Raw genomic sequence first — 22,050 nt, 5'->3', positions numbered from 1 at the left:
TCTCTTCCTTTCTTTGTATCCTAAAGGCTTTATTGTAACTTGAACATATTCACAAAGCCAAATTAAAACTCATTGTTCTTTGCCATACCCTAGTGTGCAAACGCGTTTCACTCCAACGCGTACTTTGTCATGACTAAGCCCCTAGGAATAGGAGCAGGGTCACCGTCTTTCAGTGTTTTTCAGTCTGGGCTTGTCAATATGTTTAAGTTGCAATAAAGCTTTTCAGATGCAAAGAGAAAAAAAAGAATGAGTGAATGCTTATGTTCACAAAGCCTTATTGTAGCTAATTCCTCTTTGCCATACTCTAGTCCCCCAACGCATTTCACTCCAACATGAGTAAGCCCCTGTTGAACTGAAACGCGTTAAGGAGCAGGGTCTTTCAGAGAGTAGTGTTCTTCAGTCTGGGCTTGTGAATATGTTTAAAGGGGTTGTAAAGGTAAATGTTTTTTCACCTTAATGCATTCTAGGCATTAAGGTGAAAATGCATCTGACAATGCCGCCCCCCCGTTTTACTTACCTCATCCCTCGAAAGTCCCGCGCTCGCCCCGACTTCCTCTTCACCACTCAGCCTGGCCGCCGATTGGCTGGAGTGAATGGATTGAAGGCAGCGCAGCCATTGTCTCGCGCTGCTGTCAATCAAATCCAATGACGCGGCGCACCGGGGGGCGGGGTCGTGTGATACAGCGAGCGGCTATAGCCGCCGGCTGTATCACGGGAGCGCGCCTGCAGGTGCTTCTCACCATGCGCGGGAGCTCGCATGAACGTGAGAAGTACCTGCGGGAAGAAGCAGAGACAGCCGCCGAGGGACCCCAGAAGAGCAGGTTCGGGGCCACTCTGTGCAAAACGAGCTGCACAGCGGAGGTAAGTATAACATGTTTGTTATTTTAAGAAAAAAAAAAAAAATACCTTTACAATCCCTTTAAGTTACAATAAAGCTTTTAAGATGCAAAGAGGAAAAAAAAAAAAAAAAAAAAAAGAATGAGTGAATGCTTATGTTCACAAAACCTTATTTAAGCTCATTCCTCTTTGCCATACCCTAGTCCTCCAACGTGTTTCACTCTAACAGGGACTTCATCATGACTAAGCATCAAGGGGTAAGAGCAGTGTCTTTCAGAGAGCAGTGGTCTTTACTCTGGCTTTGTGAATACATTTAAGGTACAATAAAGCTTTTGGGATGAAGAAAAAAAAATGAGCGGATACGCTGCTTTTTCTGTTTAGAATTATGATTTTTGAGGTTTAACCAAAAATAAATAACAGAACAATGTGAGAATTTACTTCCCTGTGGCTTACAAATTAGAACCAAGACTTGGAGTGCAAAGTCTTATCCTTGTGTAAGCTATGTTACTTATTACTGACCCCCTGCACATCAATACTTACTACTGACCCCTGAACTCTGCATCACATGCTACTGAACTTTTACTTCTGACCCTTGCAATCTGCATTTCATACTACTGATCCCTGCACTCTGTTACCTACTCCTACTGTCTGCACACTGTGTTACTTAATCCTGACCCCTGCATTACATGTGAACTCTTATGTACTCCTGACCCCTGTACTCTTCGTTATTTACTTTTGACACCTGCATTACATTACATGCAAACTCTGTGTTGGGTACTCCTGCACTGTTTACTACATACTACTGACCTCTGCATTATTAAAGTATTCAAGTAGTACCCCCCAAGCTCTGCTGATCCCCTATCCAGTAGTAACCCTCAAGCTCTGCTGACTCCCCACCCAGTAGTAACCCCCAGCTCTGCTGATCCCTCACTGACAAACAAAATGGCCTTTGCCCCCACTGGCTACCTCCAGGCTCACCCGCCCTATATCTATCCATTAGAATGCATGTGCTTCCACTGATGAGGCTCTCATAAATTTACAAGAATTAGGATGGCAGATAACACTGGGGTGCTGTGAAGAGGCTCTACAGCTTCCGTATGTATTTGCAAATGCGCGATAACTAAACCCCTGTTTTTACTGCAGACTGTTAGGTTAATTTGGTTGGTAAGCAGACTGGTTGGTGAGTTGAGCTGGGAATTGTCTTTGGTTTTGTTTTCATCCCTCACTGAGCAGAAATCCCCAGCTCCGCTGATACCCCAAACGCAGCAGTAACACTCAGCTCCGCTGATCCCCCAACCCAGCAGTAACCCTCAGCTCCGCTGATACCCCAACCCAGCAGTAACCCTCAGCTTCGCTGATACCCCAACCCAGCAGTAACCCTCAGCTCTGCTGCTCCCCCAACCCAGCAGTAATCCCCAGCTCGGCCGATACTCCAATCCAGCAGTAATGCCCCAACTCTGCTGATCCTCCTTTTTCTTCAGTCCCTGCTCACCTTCCACTCTGTGTGGAATCTTCTAGTTTCTCCTGTTTTGCTCCCCCAGCTCTGCTGATCCTCCTCCGCTCAGTACCATCACTCTGGGCCCCACTTACCTTCTGCTATGGCATTACACACTACGTGTGCCGTCTCTGCTAGTTGCTCCAGTCCGGACCCAGTTCACCTTACTGCTGCTGCACACCTGATATGATGTCTACACCAGACTCTCCCAGAATGCATACACATTATTATTGTTATACAGGATTTATATAGCGCCAACATTGTGCGCAGCGCTTTACAAAACTAACTACTGATGACGTCTTTCTGGCTCGCTCCTTGGTGCATCCCGGGATCTCTTATACCTCCAAAACAAAGCAAAGCCAACCCTGAATAAAAGACCCTCAAGAAGTGGGTGCTGCTAGCGAGTGTTGTGACAGACTTCTATGGAGGAGCTTTAAAAAGCAGTGGCCCCCAACCTTTTCGATACCAGGGACTGGGGGGGGGGGGCGGACTGGATCTTTACAGAGTCTGTCCTTGGGGGGCCTCCCCCCTTCACAGTATCCACAGTCACCCGTTCCCTTTCACAGCACAGCCCCCTTTTACATTACAGTGCCCCTTTACAGTAAAGGGGCACGCTGATGTAAATGGGGACTGCAGTATCCCTTTACAGTACAATCACAGCCCCCTTGTCACACTGCCCCTCCCACCCCCCTACCTCTTTCAGTGCCCAATTTGTTTCTGCCTCCTCTGCACAGGCTTACCTGTGGCAGAACGGAGACAGCTTTCAGCTTTGTCTCTTCTCCCAAGTCCCCTGCCACCACCGATGTCATCTGATCAGCGGGGCAGGGGGGTGGGAGGAGCTGCAGATCTGGACAGAGGGCGGGAGTTGCCAAAACTCATGTTAACGAGCGGGTGATTACCTGCTTGTTAATGTGACATACTCCCGCTTTCCAGAGCAGATCTCCAGCTCCTCCCCCTCCTTGCTGACAAGATATCAGCGGTGACAGGAGACGACACACACGGGGCTCAGTGACAGAGCTGCACAGCAGGAGGTGAGCGGAAACGTTGGTCTGTGATAGTCTTGTTGGGACTGCAGTCAGCGCTCACCTCCCAATCATCAACAGGCCACTGAGCGTGGTACCAGTCAGTGGCCTGGGGGATTGCGGACCCCTGCTTTAAAAGCACCAAGAAAGCAACATGGGGTATATTTCTGAAACAAAGCAAATGCAACAGTGTGAACAGGACAGTAATATAATTTTTTTTTTAGTGAAGGGTGGTTTGATTGGCATTCAGAGCACTTTAACAAATGTCGCATTTTGAAGCAATGTGTAAACGTTCCCATAACTCTTCCCCACTCCATCCAAAACCAATTCTGGTGGTAATTAAGCTTTAACCAACATCAGTGCAGTTCCTCTTGGGGGTGAGGAAGCAGAAACTGATCCTGAGTTCCCATCTACCTGAATCCTTATGTAGAAAAGATGTAGCTGGATAGCCGCACTCCGAATTATTCAACTTTATTTCAAAAATGTAATTAATATCATAGCGGCTGTGCAGTTAGTCTGTTTACCAGCCTAGATGCTATGATTTTAATTACTTTTTGAAATAAAGTTGAATAATTCGGAGTGCGGCTATCCAGCTACATCTTTTTCTACTTCAGTTCCTGTTGCAAACGGAGCCAGCACCCTGTGGGATTGTGGAGACAGCTGTTTTGGGAGAAGTCATTACCTTAGAGCGGAAATTCTTTGTACCTAAATCATTATCTATGAGACGCCCATTGAAACGAAAACTTCAAAAATGTACCACCAATAGAACTGATGACTTTTAATTTAACAGATTATAGAAAAATATTCAAATAAAAATGTAACTATGCAAGAGTGTGTCTTGCTGGTAAGGAGCACTCTGGAGCTGGGTGATCATTAAATAGTAGCCCGGCTTCAGCATGCCCATCCATAGCAGCTTGGGGGGGGGGGGGCTCACACCGCACTCTCGGCTTTCAGTTTACTTTTATATTTTCCAGTCAATTCCTTCGGCAGCGGCACCAGCCCTGGGCAGGGCACCTGGCCCTCCACCTCGCACATGCACTCCCTCGCGTAGTACTTCTTCGGGCCGAAGTTGGCTGGGTGGGATAGCACCATCTTGGCTTTCTCCTCGGCTTTCAGTGTTTCCCTGCAAATAGAAAGAGAAGTGAAGAATTTAAAGTATAGCCAAAGAGGGATGAATGCGACTCACTTTTCTTCCAACCATGCGACAGCGATAGTGTCTTGCGATTGGTTGTTCAGCCAGCTGTCACTTTGGGGGGGTCTAAGCAGAGAGTCGTCAGATCCTAAACCTGAAAAGAGGCCGGTTGGAAGATGTTGGCACACACAAGGGACATCGCTGGGGCAGAGGCAAGTATAGCTTTTAACCACTTGCCCCATATGGACGTACCCCATGTCCTCTACCAGGGTCATGGTCTACAACTGCAGCCATGACCTTGGTATTTTTTTTTCCCCCCCAGCAGGCTAATAAGGTAAAAGCGATCAGAGCAGCAAAATAGCTGCTGAATCGCTTTTAAATGTGGAGGAAGGTGGTCCCGCTCTCGCCACCTTCCCCCACTTTCCCGTTCCACCGGTAGCCCGGGACTGAAGCTGGTGGTTCTGCCGGCTGACCATAGAGATGAGGGAGGACTGGAAGTTTCCCCCGATCATCTCTATGATCTATGAAACCTGGAAGCGACAAGCATTTTGCCACCTCCGGTTTGTTGTTTACAAGCCTTTACTGACTTGTGAATGCATCTGATCAAACCGATCTCTGTGGCCTACAGTTTCGGGGACACAGAGGGAGGAACTGATGTTGTTCCTCCCATTGTGTGACGTCACACACACACACACACACACACACACACGGGAAGAAATTAGGATTTTTGTCACTTCCTGTTTCTGTGCTTTGTTTAACTAAAGCAGCTGATCAGACCAATTTAATGTCTGAATGGCTACACTGGAGACCAGAGGAGAGATCTGGGGTCTAATAGACCCCAGATGCCTCCATAAAGAGGACCTGTCATGGCCCTTCTAATAGCAATAAAGTTGATTAAAAAAAAAAAAAAAAAAAAAAAAGGGGGGGGGGGGGAGGCGGAGCCTTTACAACTAAACGGAAGTCTAGAGTTCTGCTTTAAGAGGTTAGTAGGTGCTTTAAAAGAAGTATGACCAAAGCGATTTTGGCCATAATTCAATTGTGGGTCACAGAAATGCACTTACTTTTGCTCTCCTATGGCCCAGAGTCACCTGAAAGCGGGTTATTGCCCGCTGTTGGCTGACTTCATAGCCGCTGCAGGTTCTGGAAGGATCCAGACCTTATTGTCGGGATCCACCCAGAAGTCTGATTGACAGCAGGCACCTCCTCCCAGCTGCGAGCGGGAGCCAGCTGTGCCCGACTCCTCTCCAGTCCAGCGCTGGAGGAGCAGAGCGGAGAGAGGCGACTGACAAGTCTCTGATCTGAGCAGACCCAGAACTGAGCGATCGGCGGTCATGTGTTCGCTCGGTTATCAGTTTTGGAGCCGATGTGGGAAAACGGAAGCATAGAGGTGAATTTGGATTTTTTTATTGTTTTTTTAAAGAACTCCAAACTTCCTTTAAATAACACAATCCCTTGTAACAAACAGCCAGCCAGGTGTACTGTGGTTGGTAATTCAAGGCACATTCCCCAAACTAAAGCTGGCCATAGATTGATCGAATCCCAGATGGTTCAGCAGGGACAGGCCAAGATGCCATCCATTTATGGGCAGGCTGGTTGTACCCAAGTCGATCCATCAATCAGCTTGGGTACAGCCAGCCTGTTGGATTTTGTATATGCGATTACAGCTGGCGAATGTAGCTACCAGCAGTAATCGTATTCTGCTGGCCAGAGGGCTCCCCACTGGCAGAACACAATAGCACAACAGCTGCTTTACCCCTATACATGCTGCACCACCGCGCCGCAACCATGTGGCTGCAAGGTGGTTCTGGTGTGGCCCCTGCTGCTTGAAGGGAGGGGGGAGGATAATTTTAGCCGTGGCTGCAAAATGAAAGATCACGGCTGTGACTTGTGAACCCCCCCATTCACAGCCTGTGCAGCTTAATAGAGGGCAGTATACAGCGCAGCTAAACTTTTTTGTTTTTTTACACCACCCCAAGCCACCAGTCTACATGAGCCCTAATAAAAAAAAAAAATATATATATATATATATATATATATATATATATATATAAGGAGGGTTCTAATCCTTCACTGGAATACAAAAAAATAAAAAACATTTTCAATCTGCAGCCTGCTGAGCTGTGTGAGGAGCCCTCTAGTGGTGAGAAAGTAAATTGTCTCCTATGAGTCTTACTCGTTCTTCCCCAGGATCTTCTTCACGTGCTGCACAATTTCCGTGTGGCTCTTTTCCTCCATGTCAACGAGAACCTGCTCGCCGTTGTCTGCCCGTGAATAATAGAAAAAAAAAAAATATGATAATAAAGCAAAACGACCCAAAATTTATACAGGAAACAAAGGCTGGGGTGGGCCAACTCTAAACATTGGTAAACATGAAAAAAAAAAATGGGATAGGAAGGAGGGGCGGGGGTGGGGCCGGGGAGATCTGCTGCAGTTTTCACTATATTGTTCTGAATTGCAGCTTAAAAAAGGAAACTCAATTCTTTAGGGCCCGACCACACCAGGCCATTAAGGTAACTTGCACACAACATAGTTTGATTCACCGTTGATTGTAAAAAGCATCCCAGTGCAGCACCAAAACTCACAAGCCCAACGCATGGTGCCCTCTGCACCGCCCAAAATAAAAAAATAGGCATTTTTTATTTTTAAGTGTTTAGGTGCAGGCCGTTTATTTTATATGAGCATTACACAACAAGCATTAACACACAAAAAACGCATGCACTGCAGAACATTGTGGTGTGAACGAGCCATTAAAGCAATGATAGTCTACAAAGAACAGTAACCGGCCAATCAAAATGTTAAATTACCATGTCAAGCCACGTGGCCTCTGTGGTCAGTTTCCCTCTAACACTGCCCCCGTGTCACCATGGGTCATCTTCTCCCACCTGGCCCCATTTCTCTCTCACCTTCCCACTCTGTCATTCTTGGTCAAACCCTCCCCCAGGCCAGTCTCTCTTACCTGGTCTCCTGAGCGCGCCTCCCCCCCCCAACTGGCCCCTGTGTCTACCGTCTCTCACCTATCACCCTGTAGTACCCCACTCTTTCACCTGTCCCCATGTAGCCCAGTCTCTCACCTGCTCACCATCGCTAGCTCACCTCTCGCCCTGCAGCACCCCCTTCCCCTCTTTCACCTGTCCCCCGCAGCCCCCCCCTTCCCCTCACTCACCTGTCCCCCTGCAGCCCCCCCCCTTCCCCTCACTGACCTGTCCCTTTGCAGCCACCCTCTCGGTCAGCTGTCCCTCCTGCAGCCCCCCCCCTTCCCCTCGGTCACCTGTCCCTCCTGCAGCCCCCCCCCCTCCCCTCGGTACACCTGTCCCTCCTGCAGCCCCCCCTCCCCTCGGAACACATGTCCCTCCTGCAGCCCCCCCCTCCCCTCGGTACACCTGTCCCTCCTGCAGCCCCCCCCCCCCTCGGTACACCTGTCCCTCCTGCAGCCCCCCCCCCATTCCCCTCGCTCACCTGTCCCCCTGCAGCCCCCCCCTTTCCTTCTCTCACCTGTCCCCCTGCAGACCCCCCCTTTCCTTCTCTCACCTGTCCCCCTGCAGACCCCCCCTTTCCTTCCCCTCACCTGTCACCCTGCAGACCCCCCCTTTCCTTCCCCTCACCTGTCACCCTGCAGCCCCGCCTTCCCCTCACCTGTCCCCCTGCAGCCCCCCCCTTCCCCTCACCTGTCCCCCTGCAGCCCCCCTTCCCCTCACCTGTAACACACACATGCACCCCCCTTTTCCCCTGTAGCCCCCGCTCTCTCCCATCTGTGGATCACTTGTTTAACCATTTAGAGAAGAGGCCTGTTGGTGTTCGGTACGGTGTACAGAGATAACAGTGGGGATGAGAACCATTACCTAAAATGAAGAAGTCATCACTGTGGATTTTATACTCACCTAAATAAAACCGCAGGAACGGAGACGGGGTCATGTTCTTGAAGGTCACTATCTGAACCCAGGGGTTCTTATACTGGATTTGAGGGATATTAAAGAACACAAAATTTCTGCAAATAAAAGACAAGAGATAAAAGCAAAGTCTTTGTAATTGTGATCAGCAAGAAACTGCAATGTCTCTGCCTCTACGGCCTTCAGAGCTGCAACATCAAAAAACACCCACAGGGGGCACCCTCTACAAGTTCACACTCCTCTCCCCCCCCCCCCAACCATGGCCTCAGAGATCACAGCTGTCCTTGATCTGAAGTAACAGCTTACACTCACTCTTCATCCCAAAATGACCTCACACTTGCCGGGTGACCCCATATAACCTCACAATCATTCAGTGTCCCTACATGACCCGACTCTTGTCCCCTGGCCCCATGTGATCTCACGCTCCTCCCACATGACATCACAGACAACCCATGGACCTGTATGACATCACACTCATTCTGCAGCTAGCCCCATATGACGTCACGTTTATTCAGCAGCCCTATATGGCCTCTCGTCTGCCCAGTGGCCCCATATGAAGCGTGCTCATCCCACAGCCCTATATACACTCACCTTATGACCTCTATGATCCGATGTTCACAGAGATCTCTCTCTGGCCCCTTATGACATCACATTTGTCCCAGGAGCCCAAAATGATCTCACCTTTGTCCCCTCACTCTTTTCTTCATTTCTACCTGTCCACGCTTTTCGAGTCCACCCTGCTTGTTACCCCATGACGGATCCCTTGGGGTCAATCAGACTCACATGGCCATCTATGGGTTCACCATGAATCTACACCCGCCCTACATCTCCCCCTCTGCTCTCTCACCCGGACCTCTGCGGCCCCCTCTCCCTCACACCTGGCCCCCTGTGGCCCCTTTCAACCAACCCACCCTCTCCCCTACACTTGCCCCCCCTCTCGCCTGGCCCCCAGTGGCCCTTCTCTCTCTCTCGCCTGGCCCCCTGTGGCCCTTCTCTCTCACCTGGCCCCCTGTGGCCCTTCTCTCTCACCTGGCCCCCTGTGGCCCTTCTCTCTCACCTGGCCCCCTGTGGCCCTTCTCTCTCACCTGGCCCCCAGTGGCCCTTCTCTCTCACCTGGCCCCCAGTGGCCCTTCTCTCTCTCTCTCACCTGGCCCCCAGTGGCCCTTCTCTCTCTCTCTCTCACCTGGCCCCCAGTGGCCCTTCTCTCTCTCTCTCTCACCTGCCCCCAGTGGCTCTTCTCTCTCTCTCTCTCACCTGCCCCCAGTGGCTCTTCTCTCTCTCTCTCTCACCTGCCCCCAGTGGCTCTTCTCTCTCTCTCTCTCACCTGCCCCCAGTGGCTCTTCTCTCTCTCTCTCTCACCTGCCCCCAGTGGCTCTTCTCTCTCTCACCTGCCCCCAGTGGCTCTTCTCTCTCTCACCTGCCCCCAGTGGCTCTTCTCTCTCTCACCTGCCCCCAGTGGCTCTTCTCTCTCTCACCTGCCCCCAGTGGCTCTTCTCTCTCTCACCTGCCCCCAGTGGCTCTTCTCTCTCTCACCTGCCCCCAGTGGCTCTTCTCTCTCTCACCTGCCCCCAGTGGCTCTTCTCTCTCTCACCTGCCCCCAGTGGCTCTTCTCTCTCTCACCTGCCCCCAGTGGCTCTTCTCTCTCTCACCTGCCCCCAGTGGCTCTTCTCTCTCTCACCTGCCCCCAGTGGCTCTTCTCTCTCTCACCTGCCCCCAGTGGCTCTTCTCTCTCTCACCTGCCCCCAGTGGCTCTTCTCTCTCTCACCTGCCCCCAGTGGCTCTTCTCTCTCTCTCACCTGCCCCCAGTGGCTCTTCTCTCGCTCTCTCTCTCTCTCATCTGCCCCCAGTGGCTCTTCTCTCGCTCTCTCTCTCTCTCTCATCTGCCCCCAGTGGCTCTTCTCTCGCTCTCTCTCTCTCTCATCTGCCCCCAGTGGCTCTTCTCTCGCTCTCTCTCTCTCATCTGCCCCCAGTGGCTCTTCTCTCGCTCTCTCTCTCATCTGCCCCCAGTGGCTCTTCTCTCGCTCTCTCTCTCATCTGCCCCCAGTGGCTCTTCTCTTCTCTCTCTCATCTGCCCCCAGTGGCTCTTCTCTTCTCTCTCTCATCTGCCCCCCGTGGCTCTTCTCTTCTCTCTCTCATCTGCCCCCCGTGGCTCTTCTCTTCTCTCTCTCATCTGCCCCCCGTGGCTCTTCTCTTCTCTCTCTCATCTGCCCCCCGTGGCTCTTCTCTTCTCTCTCTCTCTCATCTGCCCCCAGTGGCTCTTCTCTTCTCTCTCTCTCTCTCATCTGCCCCCAGTGGCTCTTCTCTTCTCTCTCTCTCTCTCTCTCATCTGCCCCCAGTGGCTCTTCTCTTCTCTCTCTCTCTCACCTGCCCCCAGTGGCTCTTCTCTCTCTCTCTCACCTGCCCCCAGTGGCTCTTCTCTCTCTCTCTCTCTCAGCTGCCCCCAGTGGCTCTTCTCTCTCTCACCTGCCCCCAGTGGCTCTTCTCTCTCTCTCTCTCTCTCAGCTGCCCCCAGTGGCTCTTCTCTCTCTCTCTCTCAGCTGCCCCCAGTGGCTCTTCGCTCTCTCTCATCTGCCCCCAGTGGCTCTTCTCTCTCTCTCATCTGCCCCCAGTGGCTCTTCTCTCTCTCTCTCTCTCTCATCTGCCCCCAGTGGCTCTTCTCTCTCTCTCTCACCTGCCCCCAGTGGCTCTTCTCTCTCTCTCTCTCTCTCATCTGCCCCCAGTGGCTCTTCTCTCTCTCTCACCTGCCCCCAGTGGCTCTTCTCTCGCTCTCTCTCTCTCTCACTCTCTCTCATCTGCCCCCAGTGGCTCTTCTCTCGCTCTCTCGCTCTCATCTGCCCCCAGTGGCTCTTCTCTCGCTCTCATCTGCCCCCAGTGGCTCTTCTCTCGCTCTCATCTGCCCCCAGTGGCTCTTCTCTCGCTCTCATCTGCCCCCAGTGGCTCTTCTCTCGCTCTCATCTGCCCCCAGTGGCTCTTCTCTCGCTCTCATCTGCCCCCAGTGGCTCTTCTCTCGCTCTCTCTCTCTCTCATCTGCCCCCAGTGGCTCTTCTCTCGCTCTCTCTCTCTCTCTCATCTGCCCCCAGTGGCTCTTCTCTCGCTCTCTCTCTCATCTGCCCCCAGTGGCTCTTCTCTCGCTCTCTCATCTGCCCCCAGTGGCTCTTCTCTCTCTCTCTCTCATCTGCCCCCAGTGGCTCTTCTCTCGCTCTCTCTCTCATCTGCCCCCAGTGGCTCTTCTCTCTCTCTCTCTCTCATCTGCCCCCAGTGGCTCTTCTCTCTCTCTCTCTCTCTCTCTCATCTTCCCCCAGTGGCTCTTCTCTCTCTCTCTCTCTCTCTCATCTGCCCCCAGTGGCTCTTCTCTCTCTCTCTCTCTCTCTCTCATCTGCCCCCAGTGGCTCTTCTCTCTCTCATCTGCCCCCAGTGGCTCTTCTCTCTCTCTCTCTCTCTCTCTCTCTCATCTGCCCCCGGTGGCTCTTCTCTCTCTCTCTCATCTGCCCCCAGTGGCTCTTCTCTCTCTCACCTGCCCCCAGTGGCTCTTCTCTCTCTCTCACCTGCCCCCAGTGGCTCTTCTCTCTCTCTCACCTGCCCCCAGTGGCTCTTCTCTCTCTCTCACCTGCCCCCAGTGGCTCTTCTCTCTCTCTCACCTGCCCCCAGTGGCTCTTCTCTCTCTCTCACCTGCCCCCAGTGGCTCTTCTCTCTCTCTCTCTCTCTCATCTGCCCCCGGTGGCTCTTCTCTCTCTCTCTCTCTCTCATCTGCCCCCAGTGGCTCTTCTCTCTCTCTCTCTCTCTCATCTGCCCCCAGTGGCTCTTCTCTCTCTCTCATCTGCCCCCAGTGGCTCTTCTCTAACTCTCATCTGCCCCCAGTGGCTCTTCTCTAACTCTCACCTGCCCCCAGTGGCTCTTCTCTCTCTCTCTCTCATCTGCCCCCAGTGGCTCTTCTCTCTCTCTCATCTGCCCCCAGTGGCTCTTCTCTCTCATCTGCCCCCAGTGGCTCTTCTCTCTCATCTGCCCCCAGTGGCTCTTCTCTCTCATCTGCCCCCAGTGGCTCTTCTCTCTCATCTGCCCCCAGTGGCTCTTCTCTCTCATCTGCCCCCAGTGGCTCTTCTCTCTCATCTGCCCCCAGTGGCTCTTCTCTCTCATCTGCCCCCAGTGGCTCTTCTCTCTCATCTGCCCCCAGTGGCTCTTCTCTCTCATCTGCCCCCAGTGGCTCTTCTCTCTCATCTGCCCCCAGTGGCTCTTCTCTCTCATCTGCCCCCAGTGGCTCTTCTCTCTCTCTCTCTCATCTGCCCCCAGTGGCTCTTCTCTCTCTCTCTCATCTGCCCCCAGTGGCTCTTCTCTCTCTCTCTCATCTGCCCCCAGTGGCTCTTCTCTCTCTCTCATCTGCCCCCAGTGGCTCTTCTCTCTCTCTCTCTCGCTCATCTGCCCCCAGTGGCTCTTCTCTCTCTCTCTCTCTCTCATCTGCCCCCAGTGGCTCTTCTCTCTCTCTCTCGCTCATCTGCCCCCAGTGGCTCTTCTCTCTCTCTCTCTCTCTCATCTGCCCCCAGTGGCTCTTCTCTCTCTCATCTGCCCCCAGTGGCTCTTCTCTCTCTCATCTGCCCCCAGTGGCTCTTCTCTCTCTCTCTCTCTCATCTGCCCCCAGTGGCTCTTCTCTCGCTCTCTCTCTCATCTGCCCCCAGTGGCTCTTCTCTCTCTCTCTCATCTGCCCCCAGTGGCTCTTCTCTCTCTCTCTCATCTGCCCCCAGTGGCTCTTCTCTCTCTCTCTCTCTCTCTCATCTTCCCCCAGTGGCTCTTCTCTCTCTCTCTCTCTCTCTCATCTGCCCCAAGTGGCTCTTCTCTCTCTCATCTGCCCCCAGTGGCTCTTCTCTCTCTCTCTCTCTCTCTCATCTGCCCCCGGTGGCTCTTCTCTCTCTCTCTCATCTGCCCCCAGTGGCTCTTCTCTCTCTCTCTCATCTGCCCCCAGTGGCTCTTCTCTCTCTCTCTCTCTCTCTCACCTGCCCCCAGTGGCTCTTCTCTCTCTCTCACCTGCCCCCAGTGGCTCTTCTCTCTCTCTCTCTCTCACCTGCCCCCAGTGGCTCTTCTCTCTCTCTCACCTGCCCCCAGTGGCTCTTCTCTCTCTCTCACCTGCCCCCAGTGGCTCTTCTCTCTCTCTCTCTCACCTGCCCCCAGTGGCTCTTCTCTCTCTCTCTCTCATCTGCCCCCAGTGGCTCTTCTCTCTCTCTCTCTCATCTGCCCCCAGTGGCTCTTCTCTCTCTCTCTCTCATCTGCCCCCAGTGGCTCTTCTCTCTCTCTCTCTCATCTGCCCCCAGTGGCTCTTCTCTCTCTCTCTCTCATCTGCCCCCAGTGGCTCTTCTCTCTCATCTGCCCCCAGTGGCTCTTCTCTCTCATCTGCCCCCAGTGGCTCTTCTCTCTCATCTGCCCCCAGTGGCTCTTCTCTCTCATCTGCCCCCAGTGGCTCTTCTCTCTCATCTGCCCCCAGTGGCTCTTCTCTCTCATCTGCCCCCAGTGGCTCTTCTCTCTCATCTGCCCCCAGTGGCTCTTCTCTCTCATCTGCCCCCAGTGGCTCTTCTCTCTCATCTGCCCCCAGTGGCTCTTCTCTCTCTCTCTCTCATCTGCCCCCAGTGGCTCTTCTCTCTCTCTCTCTCTCTCATCTGCCCCCGGTGGCTCTTCTCTCTCTCTCTCTCTCTCATCTGCCCCCAGTGGCTCTTCTCTCTCTCTCTCATCTGCCCCCAGTGGCTCTTCTCTCTCTCTCTCATCTGCCCCCAGTGGCTCTTCTCTCTCTCTCTCATCTGCCCCCAGTGGCTCTTCTCTCTCTCTCTCATCTGCCCCCAGTGGCTCTTCTCTCTCTCTCTCATCTGCCCCCAGTGGCTCTTCTCTCTCTCTCTCTCTCTCTCTCTCTCATCTGCCCCCAGTGGCTCTTCTCTCTCTCTCTCTCTCTCTCTCATCTGCCCCCAGTGGCTCTTCTCTCTCTCTCTCTCATCTGCCCCCAGTGGCTCTTCTCTCTCTCTCTCTCATCTGCCCCCAGTGGCTCTTCTCTCTCTCTCTCTCTCTCACCTGCCCCCAGTGGCTCTTCTCTCTCTCTCACCTGCCCCCAGTGGCTCGTCTCTCTCTCATCTGCCCCCAGTGGCTCGTCTCTCTCTCATCTGCCCCCAGTGGCTCGTCTCTCTCTCATCTGCCCCCAGTGGCTCGTCTCTCTCTCTCTCTCTCATCTGCCCCCAGTGGCTCTTCTCTCTCTCTCTCTCTCTCTCATCTGCCCCCAGTGGCTCTTCTCTCTCTCTCTCATCTGCCCCCAGTGGCTCTTCTCTCTCTCTCTCTCTCTCATCTGCCCCCAGTGGCTCGTCTCTCTCTCTCTCTCTCTCTCTCTCTCATCTGCCCCCAGTGGCTCTTCTCTCTCTCTCTCTCTCTCTCTCATCTGCCCCCAGTGGCTCTTCTCTCTCATCTGCCCCCAGTGGCTCTTCTCTCTCTCTCTCTCATCTGCCCCCAGTGGCTCTTCTCTCTCTCTCTCTCTCTCACCTGCCCCCAGTGGCTCTTCTCTCTCTCTCACCTGCCCCCAGTGGCTCTTCTCTCTCTCTCACCTGCCCCCAGTGGCTCTTCTCTCTCTCTCTCTCACCTGCCCCCAGTGGCTCTTCTCTCTCTCTCTCATCTGCCCCCAGTGGCTCTTCTCTCTCTCTCTCTCATCTGCCCCCAGTGGCTCTTCTCTCTCTCTCTCATCTGCCCCCAGTGGCTCTTCTCTCTCTCTCTCATCTGCCCCCAGTGGCTCTTCTCTCTCTCTCTCATCTGCCCCCAGTGGCTCTTCTCTCTCTCATCTGCCCCCAGTGGCTCTTCTCTCTCTCATCTGCCCCCAGTGGCTCTTCTCTCTCTCATCTGCCCCCAGTGGCTCTTCTCTCTCTCTCATCTGCCCCCAGTGGCTCTTCTCTCTCTCTCTCTCTCTCATCTGCCCCCAGTGGCTCTTCTCTCTCTCTCTCTCATCTGCCCCCAGTGGCTCTTCTCTCTCTCTCTCATCTGCCCCCAGTGGCTCTTCTCTCTCTCTCTCACCTGCCCCCAGTGGCTCTTCTCTCTCTCTCACCTGCCCCCAGTGGCTCTTCTCTCTCATCTGCCCCCAGTGGCTCTTCTCTCTCTCTCATCTGCCCCCAGTGGCTCTTCTCTCTCTCTCACCTGCCCCCAGTGGCTCTTCTCTCTCTCTCACCTGCCCCCAGTGGCTCTTCTCTCTCTCTCACCTGCCCCCAGTGGCTCTTCTCTCTCTCTCTCATCTGCCCCCAGTGGCTCTTCTCTCTCTCTCTCATCTGCCCCCAGTGGCTCTTCTCTCTCTCTCTCATCTGCCCCCAGTGGCTCTTCTCTCTCTCTCTCATCTGCCCCCAGTGGCTCTTCTCTCTCTCTCTCTCTCATCTGCCCCCAGTGGCTCTTCTCTCTCTCTCTCATCTGCCCCCAGTGGCTCTTCTCTCTCTCTCTCATCTGCCCCCAGTGGCTCTTCTCTCTCTCTCACCTGCCCTCAGTGGCTCTTCTCTCTCTCTCACCTGCCCCCAGTGGCTCTTCTCTCTCTCTCACCTGCCCCCAGTGGCTCTTCTCTCTCTCTCTCTCACCTGCCCCCAGTGGCTCTTCTCTCTCTCTCTCTCACCTGCCCCCAGTGGCTCTTCTCTCTCTCTCTCATCTGCCCCCAGTGGCTCTTCTCTCTCTCTCTCATCTGCCCCCAGTGGCTCTTCTCTCTCTCTCTCATCTGCCCCCAGTGGCTCTTCTCTCTCTCTCTCATCTGCCCCCAGTGGCTCTTCTCTCTCTCTCTCATCTGCCCCCAGTGGCTCTTCTCTCTCTCTCTCTCATCTGCCCCCAGTGGCTCTTCTCTCTCTCTCTCTCATCTGCCCCCAGTGGCTCTTCTCTCTCTCATCTGCCCCCAGTGGCTCTTCTCTCTCTCATCTGCCCCCAGTGGCTCTTCTCTCTCTCATCTGCCCCCAGTGGCTCTTCTCTCTCTCATCTGCCCCCAGTGGCTCTTCTCTCTCTCATCTGCCCCCAGTGGCTCTTCTCTCTCTCATCTGCCCCCAGTGGCTCTTCTCTCTCTCATCTGCCCCCAGTGGCTCTTCTCTCGCTCTCTCTCTCTCTCATCTGCCCCCAGTGGCTCTTCTCTCGCTCTCTCTCTCATCTGCCCCCAGTGGCTCTTCTCTTCTCTCTCTCATCTGCCCCCAGTGGCTCTTCTCTTCTCTCTCTCATCTGCCCCCAGTGGCTCTTCTCTTCTCTCTCTCATCTGCCCCCAGTGGCTCTTCTCTTCTCTCTCTCATCTGCCCCCCGTGGCTCTTCTCTTCTCTCTCTCATCTGCCCCCCGTGGCTCTTCTCTTCTCTCTCTCATCTGCCCCCCGTGGCTCTTCTCTTCTCTCTCTCATCTGCCCCCCGTGGCTCTTCTCTTCTCTCTCTCATCTGCCCCCCGTGGCTCTTCTCTTCTCTCTCTCTCTCTCATCTGCCCCCAGTGGCTCTTCTCTTCTCTCCCTCTCTCTCTCTCATCTGCCCCCAGTGGCTCTTCTCTTCTCTCTCTCTCTCTCTCTCATCTGCCCCCAGTGGCTCTTCTCTCGCTCTCTCTCTCTCATCTGCCCCCAGTGGCTCTTCTCTCGCTCTCTCATCTGCCCCCAGTGGCTCTTCTCTCGCTCTCATCTGCCCCCAGTGGCTCTTCTCTCGCTCTCATCTGCCCCCAGTGGCTCTTCTCTCGCTCTCATCTGCCCCCAGTGGCTCTTCTCTCGCTCTCATCTGCCCCCAGTGGCTCTTCTCTCGCTCTCATCTGCCCCCAGTGGCTCTTCTCTCGCTCTCATCTGCCCCCAGTGGCTCTTCTCTCGCTCTCATCTGCCCCCAGTGGCTCTTCTCTCGCTCTCATCTGCCCCCAGTGGCTCTTCTCTCGCTCTCATCTGCCCCCAGTGGCTCTTCTCTCGCTCTCATCTGCCCCCAGTGGCTCTTCTCTCGCTCTCTCTCTCTCTCATCTGCCCCCAGTGGCTCTTCTCTCGCTCTCTCTCTCTCTCATCTGCCCCCAGTGGCTCTTCTCTCGCTCTCTCTCTCATCTGCCCCCAGTGGCTCTTCTCTCGCTCTCTCATCTGCCCCCAGTGGCTCTTCTCTCTCTCTCTCTCTCTCTCTCATCTGCCCCCAGTGGCTCTTCTCTCTCTCTCTCATCTGCCCCCAGTGGCTCTTCTCTCTCTCTCTCTCTCTCTCTCTCATCTTCCCCCAGTGGCTCTTCTCTCTCTCTCTCTCTCATCTGCCCCCAGTGGCTCTTCTCTCTCTCATCTGCCCCCAGTGGCTCTTCTCTCTCTCTCTCTCATCTGCCCCCGGTGGCTCTTCTCTCTCTCTCTCTCTCATCTGCCCCCAGTGGCTCTTCTCTCTCTCTCTCTCTCTCTCTCACCTGCCCCCAGTGGCTCTTCTCTCTCTCTCACCTGCCCCCAGTGGCTCTTCTCTCTCTCTCATCTGCCCCCAGTGGCTCTTCTCTCTCTCTCTCATCTGCCCCCAGTGGCTCTTCTCTCTCTCTCATCTGCCCCCAGTGGCTCTTCTCTCTCATCTGCCCCCAGTGGCTCTTCTCTCTCATCTGCCCCCAGTGGCTCTTCTCTCTCTCTCTCATCTGCCCCCAGTGGCTCTTCTCTCTCTCTCATCTGCCCCCAGTGGCTCTTCTCTCTCATCTGCCCCCAGTGGCTCTTCTCTCTCATCTGCCCCCAGTGGCTCTTCTCTCTCATCTGCCCCCAGTGGCTCTTCTCTCTCATCTGCCCCCAGTGGCTCTTCTCTCTCATCTGCCCCCAGTGGCTCTTCTCTCTCATCTGCCCCCAGTGGCTCTTCTCTCTCATCTGCCCCCAGTGGCTCTTCTCTCTCATCTGCCCCCAGTGGCTCTTCTCTCTCATCTGCCCCCAGTGGCTCTTCTCTCTCTCTCTCTCTCTCTCTCTCATCTGCCCCCGGTGGCTCTTCTCTCTCATCTGCCCCCAGTGGCTCTTCTCTCTCTCTCTCTCATCTGCCCCCAGTGGCTCTTCTCTCTCTCTCTCTCTCTCATCTGCCCCCAGTGGCTCTTCTCTCTCTCTCTCGCTCTCATCTGCCCCCAGTGGCTCTTCTCTCTCTCTCTCTCATCTGCCCCCAGTGGCTCTTCTCTCTCTCTCTCTCTCATCTGCCCCCAGTGGCTCTTCTCTCTCTCTCTCGCTCATCTGCCCCCAGTGGCTCTTCTCTCTCTCTCTCATCTGCCCCCAGTGGCTCTTCTCTCTCTCTCTCTCTCATCTGCCCCCAGTGGCTCTTCTCTCTCTCTCTCTCATCTGCCCCCAGTGGCTCTTCTCTCTCTCTCTCATCTGCCCCCAGTGGCTCTTCTCTCTCTCATCTGCCCCCAGTGGCTCTTCTCTCTCTCATCTGCCCCCAGTGGCTCTTCTCTCTCTCATCTGCCCCCAGTGGCTCTTCTCTCTCTCTCTCTCTCTCTCTCTCATCTGCCCCCAGTGGCTCTTCTCTCTCTCTCTCTCTCATCTGCCCCCAGTGGCTCTTCTCTCTCTCTCTCTCATCTGCCCCCAGTGGCTCTTCTCTCTCTCATCTGCCCCCAGTGGCTCGTCTCTCTCTCATCTGCCCCCAGTGGCTCGTCTCTCTCTCATCTGCCCCCAGTGGCTCGTCTCTCTCTCATCTGCCCCCAGTGGCTCGTCTCTCTCTCATCTGCCCCCAGTGGCTCGTCTCTCTCTCATCTGCCCCCAGTGGCTCGTCTCTCTCTCTCTCTCATCTGCCCCCAGTGGCTCGTCTCTCTCTCTCTCTCATCTGCCCCCAGTGGCTCTTCTCTCTCTCTCTCTCATCTGCCCCCAGTGGCTCTTCTCTCTCTCTCATCTGCCCCCAGTGGCTCGTCTCTCTCTCTCTCATCTGCCCCCAGTGGCTCTTCTCTCTCTCTCTCTCTCTCTCTCTCATCTGCCCCCAGTGGCTCTTCTCTCTCTCTCATCTGCCCCCAGTGGCTCTTCTCTCTCTCATCTGCCCCCAGTGGCTCTTCTCTCTCTCATCTGCCCCCAGTGGCTCTTCTCTCTCTCATCTGCCCCCAGTGGCTCTTCTCTCTCTCTCTCTCTCTCATCTGCCCCCAGTGGCTCTTCTCTCTCTCTCTCTCATCTGCCCCCAGTGGCTCTTCTCTCTCTCTCTCTCTCTCATCTGCCCCCAGTGGCTCTTCTCTCTCTCTCTCTCTCATCTGCCCCCAGTGGCTCTTCTCTCTCTCTCTCTCTCATCTGCCCCCAGTGGCTCTTCTCTCTCTCTCATCTGCCCCCAGTGGCTCTTCTCTCTCTCTCATCTGCCCCCAGTGGCTCTTCTCTCTCTCTCATCTGCCCCCAGTGGCTCTTCTCTCTCTCTCATCTGCCCCCAGTGGCTCTTCTCTCTCTCTCATCTGCCCCCAGTGGCTCTTCTCTCTCTCTCATCTGCCCCCAGTGGCTCTTCTCTCTCTCTCATCTGCCCCCAGTGGCTCTTCTCTCTCTCTCATCTGCCCCCAGTGGCTCTTCTCTCTCTCTCATCTGCCCCCAGTGGCTCTTCTCTCTCTCTCATCTGCCCCCAGTGGCTCTTCTCTCTCTCTCATCTGCCCCCAGTGGCTCTTCTCTCTCTCTCATCTGCCCCCAGTGGCTCTTCTCTCTCTCTCATCTGCCCCCAGTGGCTCTTCTCTCTCTCTCTCATCTGCCCCCAGTGGCTCTTCTCTCTCTCTCTCATCTGCCCCCAGTGGCTCTTCTCTCTCTCTCATCTGCCCCCAGTGGCTCTTCTCTCTCTCTCATCTGCCCCCAGTGGCTCTTCTCTCTCTCTCATCTGCCCCCAGTGGCTCTTCTCTCTCTCTCATCTGCCCCCAGTGGCTCTTCTCTCTCTCTCATCTGCCCCCAGTGGCTCTTCTCTCTCTCTCATCTGCCCCCAGTGGCTCTTCTCTCTCTCTCACCTGCCCCCAGTGGCTCTTCTCTCTCTCTCATCTGCCCCCAGTGGCTCTTCTCTCTCTCTCATCTGCCCCCAGTGGCTCTTCTCTCTCTCTCATCTGCCCCCAGTGGCTCTTCTCTCTCTCTCTCTCTCTCTCATCTGCCCCCAGTGGCTCTTCTCTCTCTCATCTGCCCCCAGTGGCTCTTCTCTCTCTCTCTCTCTCTCTCATCTGCCCCCAGTGGCTCTTCTCTCTCTCTCTCTCTCTCTCTCTCATCTGCCCCCAGTGGCTCTTCTCTCTCTCTCTCATCTGCCCCCAGTGGCTCTTCTCTCTCTCTCACCTGCCCCCAGTGGCTCTTCTCTCTCTCTCACCTGCCCCCAGTGGCTCTTCTCTCTCTCTCTCACCTGCCCCCAGTGGCTCTTCTCTCTCTCTCTCACCTGCCCCCAGTGGCTCTTCTCTCTCTCTCTCACCTGCCCCCAGTGGCTCTTCTCTCTCTCTCTCACCTGCCCCCAGTGGCTCTTCTCTCTCTCTCACCTGCCCCCAGTGGCTCTTCTCTCTCTCTCACCTGCCCCCAGTGGCTCTTCTCTCTCTCTCTCTCTCACCTGCCCCCAGTGGCTCTTCTCTCTCTCTCACCTGCCCCCCCAGTGGCTCTTCTCTCTCTCTCACCTGCCCCCCCAGTGGCTCTTCTCTCTCTCTCACCTGCCCCCCCAGTGGCTCTTCTCTCTCACCTGCCCCCCCAGTGGCTCTTCTCTCTCTCTCACCTGCCCCCAGTGGCTCTTCTCTCTCTCTCACCTGCCCCCAGTGGCTCTTCTCTCTCTCTCACCTGCCCCCAGTGGCTCTTCTCTCTCTCTCTCTCACCTGCCCCCAGTGGCTCTTCTCTCTCTCTCTCTCACCTGCCCCCAGTGGCTCTTCTCTCTCTCTCACCTGCCCCCAGTGGCTCTTCTCTCTCTCTCTCTCACCTGCCCCCAGTGGCTCTTCTCTCTCTCTCTCTCACCTGCCCCCAGTGGCTCTTCTCTCTCTCTCTCTCACCTGCCCCCAGTGGCTCTTCTCTCTCTCTCTCTCACCTGCCCCCAGTGGCTCTTCTCTCTCTCTCTCTCACCTGCCCCCAGTGGCTCTTCTCTCTCTCTCTCTCTCTCACCTGCCCCCAGTGGCTCTTCTCTCTCTCTCTCTCACCTGCCCCCAGTGGCTCTTCTCTCTCTCACCTGCCCCCAGTGGCTCTTCTCTCTCTCTCTCTCATCTGCCCCCAGTGGCCCCTCCTCTCTCACTTGCCCCTCTCTCTCTCCTGCCCCCAGTGGCCCCTCCTCTCTCTGTCTCTCACCTGGCCCCCAGGCCGGGCTCCCCCCGGGTGTTGTAGTTGACAGTCATGATCCGGACCGGATCCCGGAAGACGATCTCTCCGCTCTGCAGATATTGGAGGGTCCGGCGGACCGGGAATCTCCCCTTCATCGGCATCTTCAGGACATCAGCATGGAGCCGCACTGCACGCCGGGAACTGCCCTCCGCCCGGGGCATGCCGGGAGAAATCCCACTGACAGCTGGGCGCGGGGCATGCCGGGATGTGTAGTCACATTGTATCCGCGGAGCGCTCACTGGATACTATGTATCGGCTGCCAGCGGGTCACGTGTCTGGAATGGAACCCGGAGCGGCCAATGGGAGGTGAGAGTGACATTTCCTCTTCCTCGATCAGAGAGGGAAGGGGCGGATTTGTGATTGGTCGCTCAGGGTCCCATCACCTCTCTTATAGTTATGTCACTCTGCAGCAAATACGATCCTTCTCCTCTCCGCCAATCAGGTCTTAAGACCCACTTCCTGATTGGCCGGTGTCCTATCACATAGTGTCCCC

The 22,050-nt window shown here is 54.8% G+C and overlaps 1 protein-coding gene across 1 annotated transcript; it reads right to left on the bottom strand.

Annotated features, from left to right (window-relative positions):
• Positions 1–4,117: 4,117 nt before the first annotated feature.
• MRPS25 (mitochondrial ribosomal protein S25) lies at positions 4,118–21,737 on the bottom strand. The gene is made up of 4 exons (XM_077451595.1): positions 21,525–21,737; positions 8,365–8,471; positions 6,660–6,747; positions 4,118–4,477 (listed from the first exon to the last, which is right to left on the bottom strand). Exons 1-4 carry the CDS (start codon positions 21,716–21,718, stop codon positions 4,285–4,287), a joined length of 582 nt encoding a protein of 193 aa, XP_077307721.1. The 5' UTR covers positions 21,719–21,737; the 3' UTR covers positions 4,118–4,284.
• Positions 21,738–22,050: the final 313 nt, after the last annotated feature.

Source organism: Lithobates pipiens, unplaced genomic scaffold (assembly GCF_037356315.1).
Source record: "Lithobates pipiens isolate NorthernLeopardFrog02 unplaced genomic scaffold, aLitPip1_a1.2 Scaffold_23, whole genome shotgun sequence".
NCBI lineage: Eukaryota > Metazoa > Chordata > Amphibia > Anura > Ranidae > Lithobates > Lithobates pipiens.
Note: the sequence above shows the minus strand (reverse complement) of the source record. Positions and strands in the feature narration are given on the sequence as shown.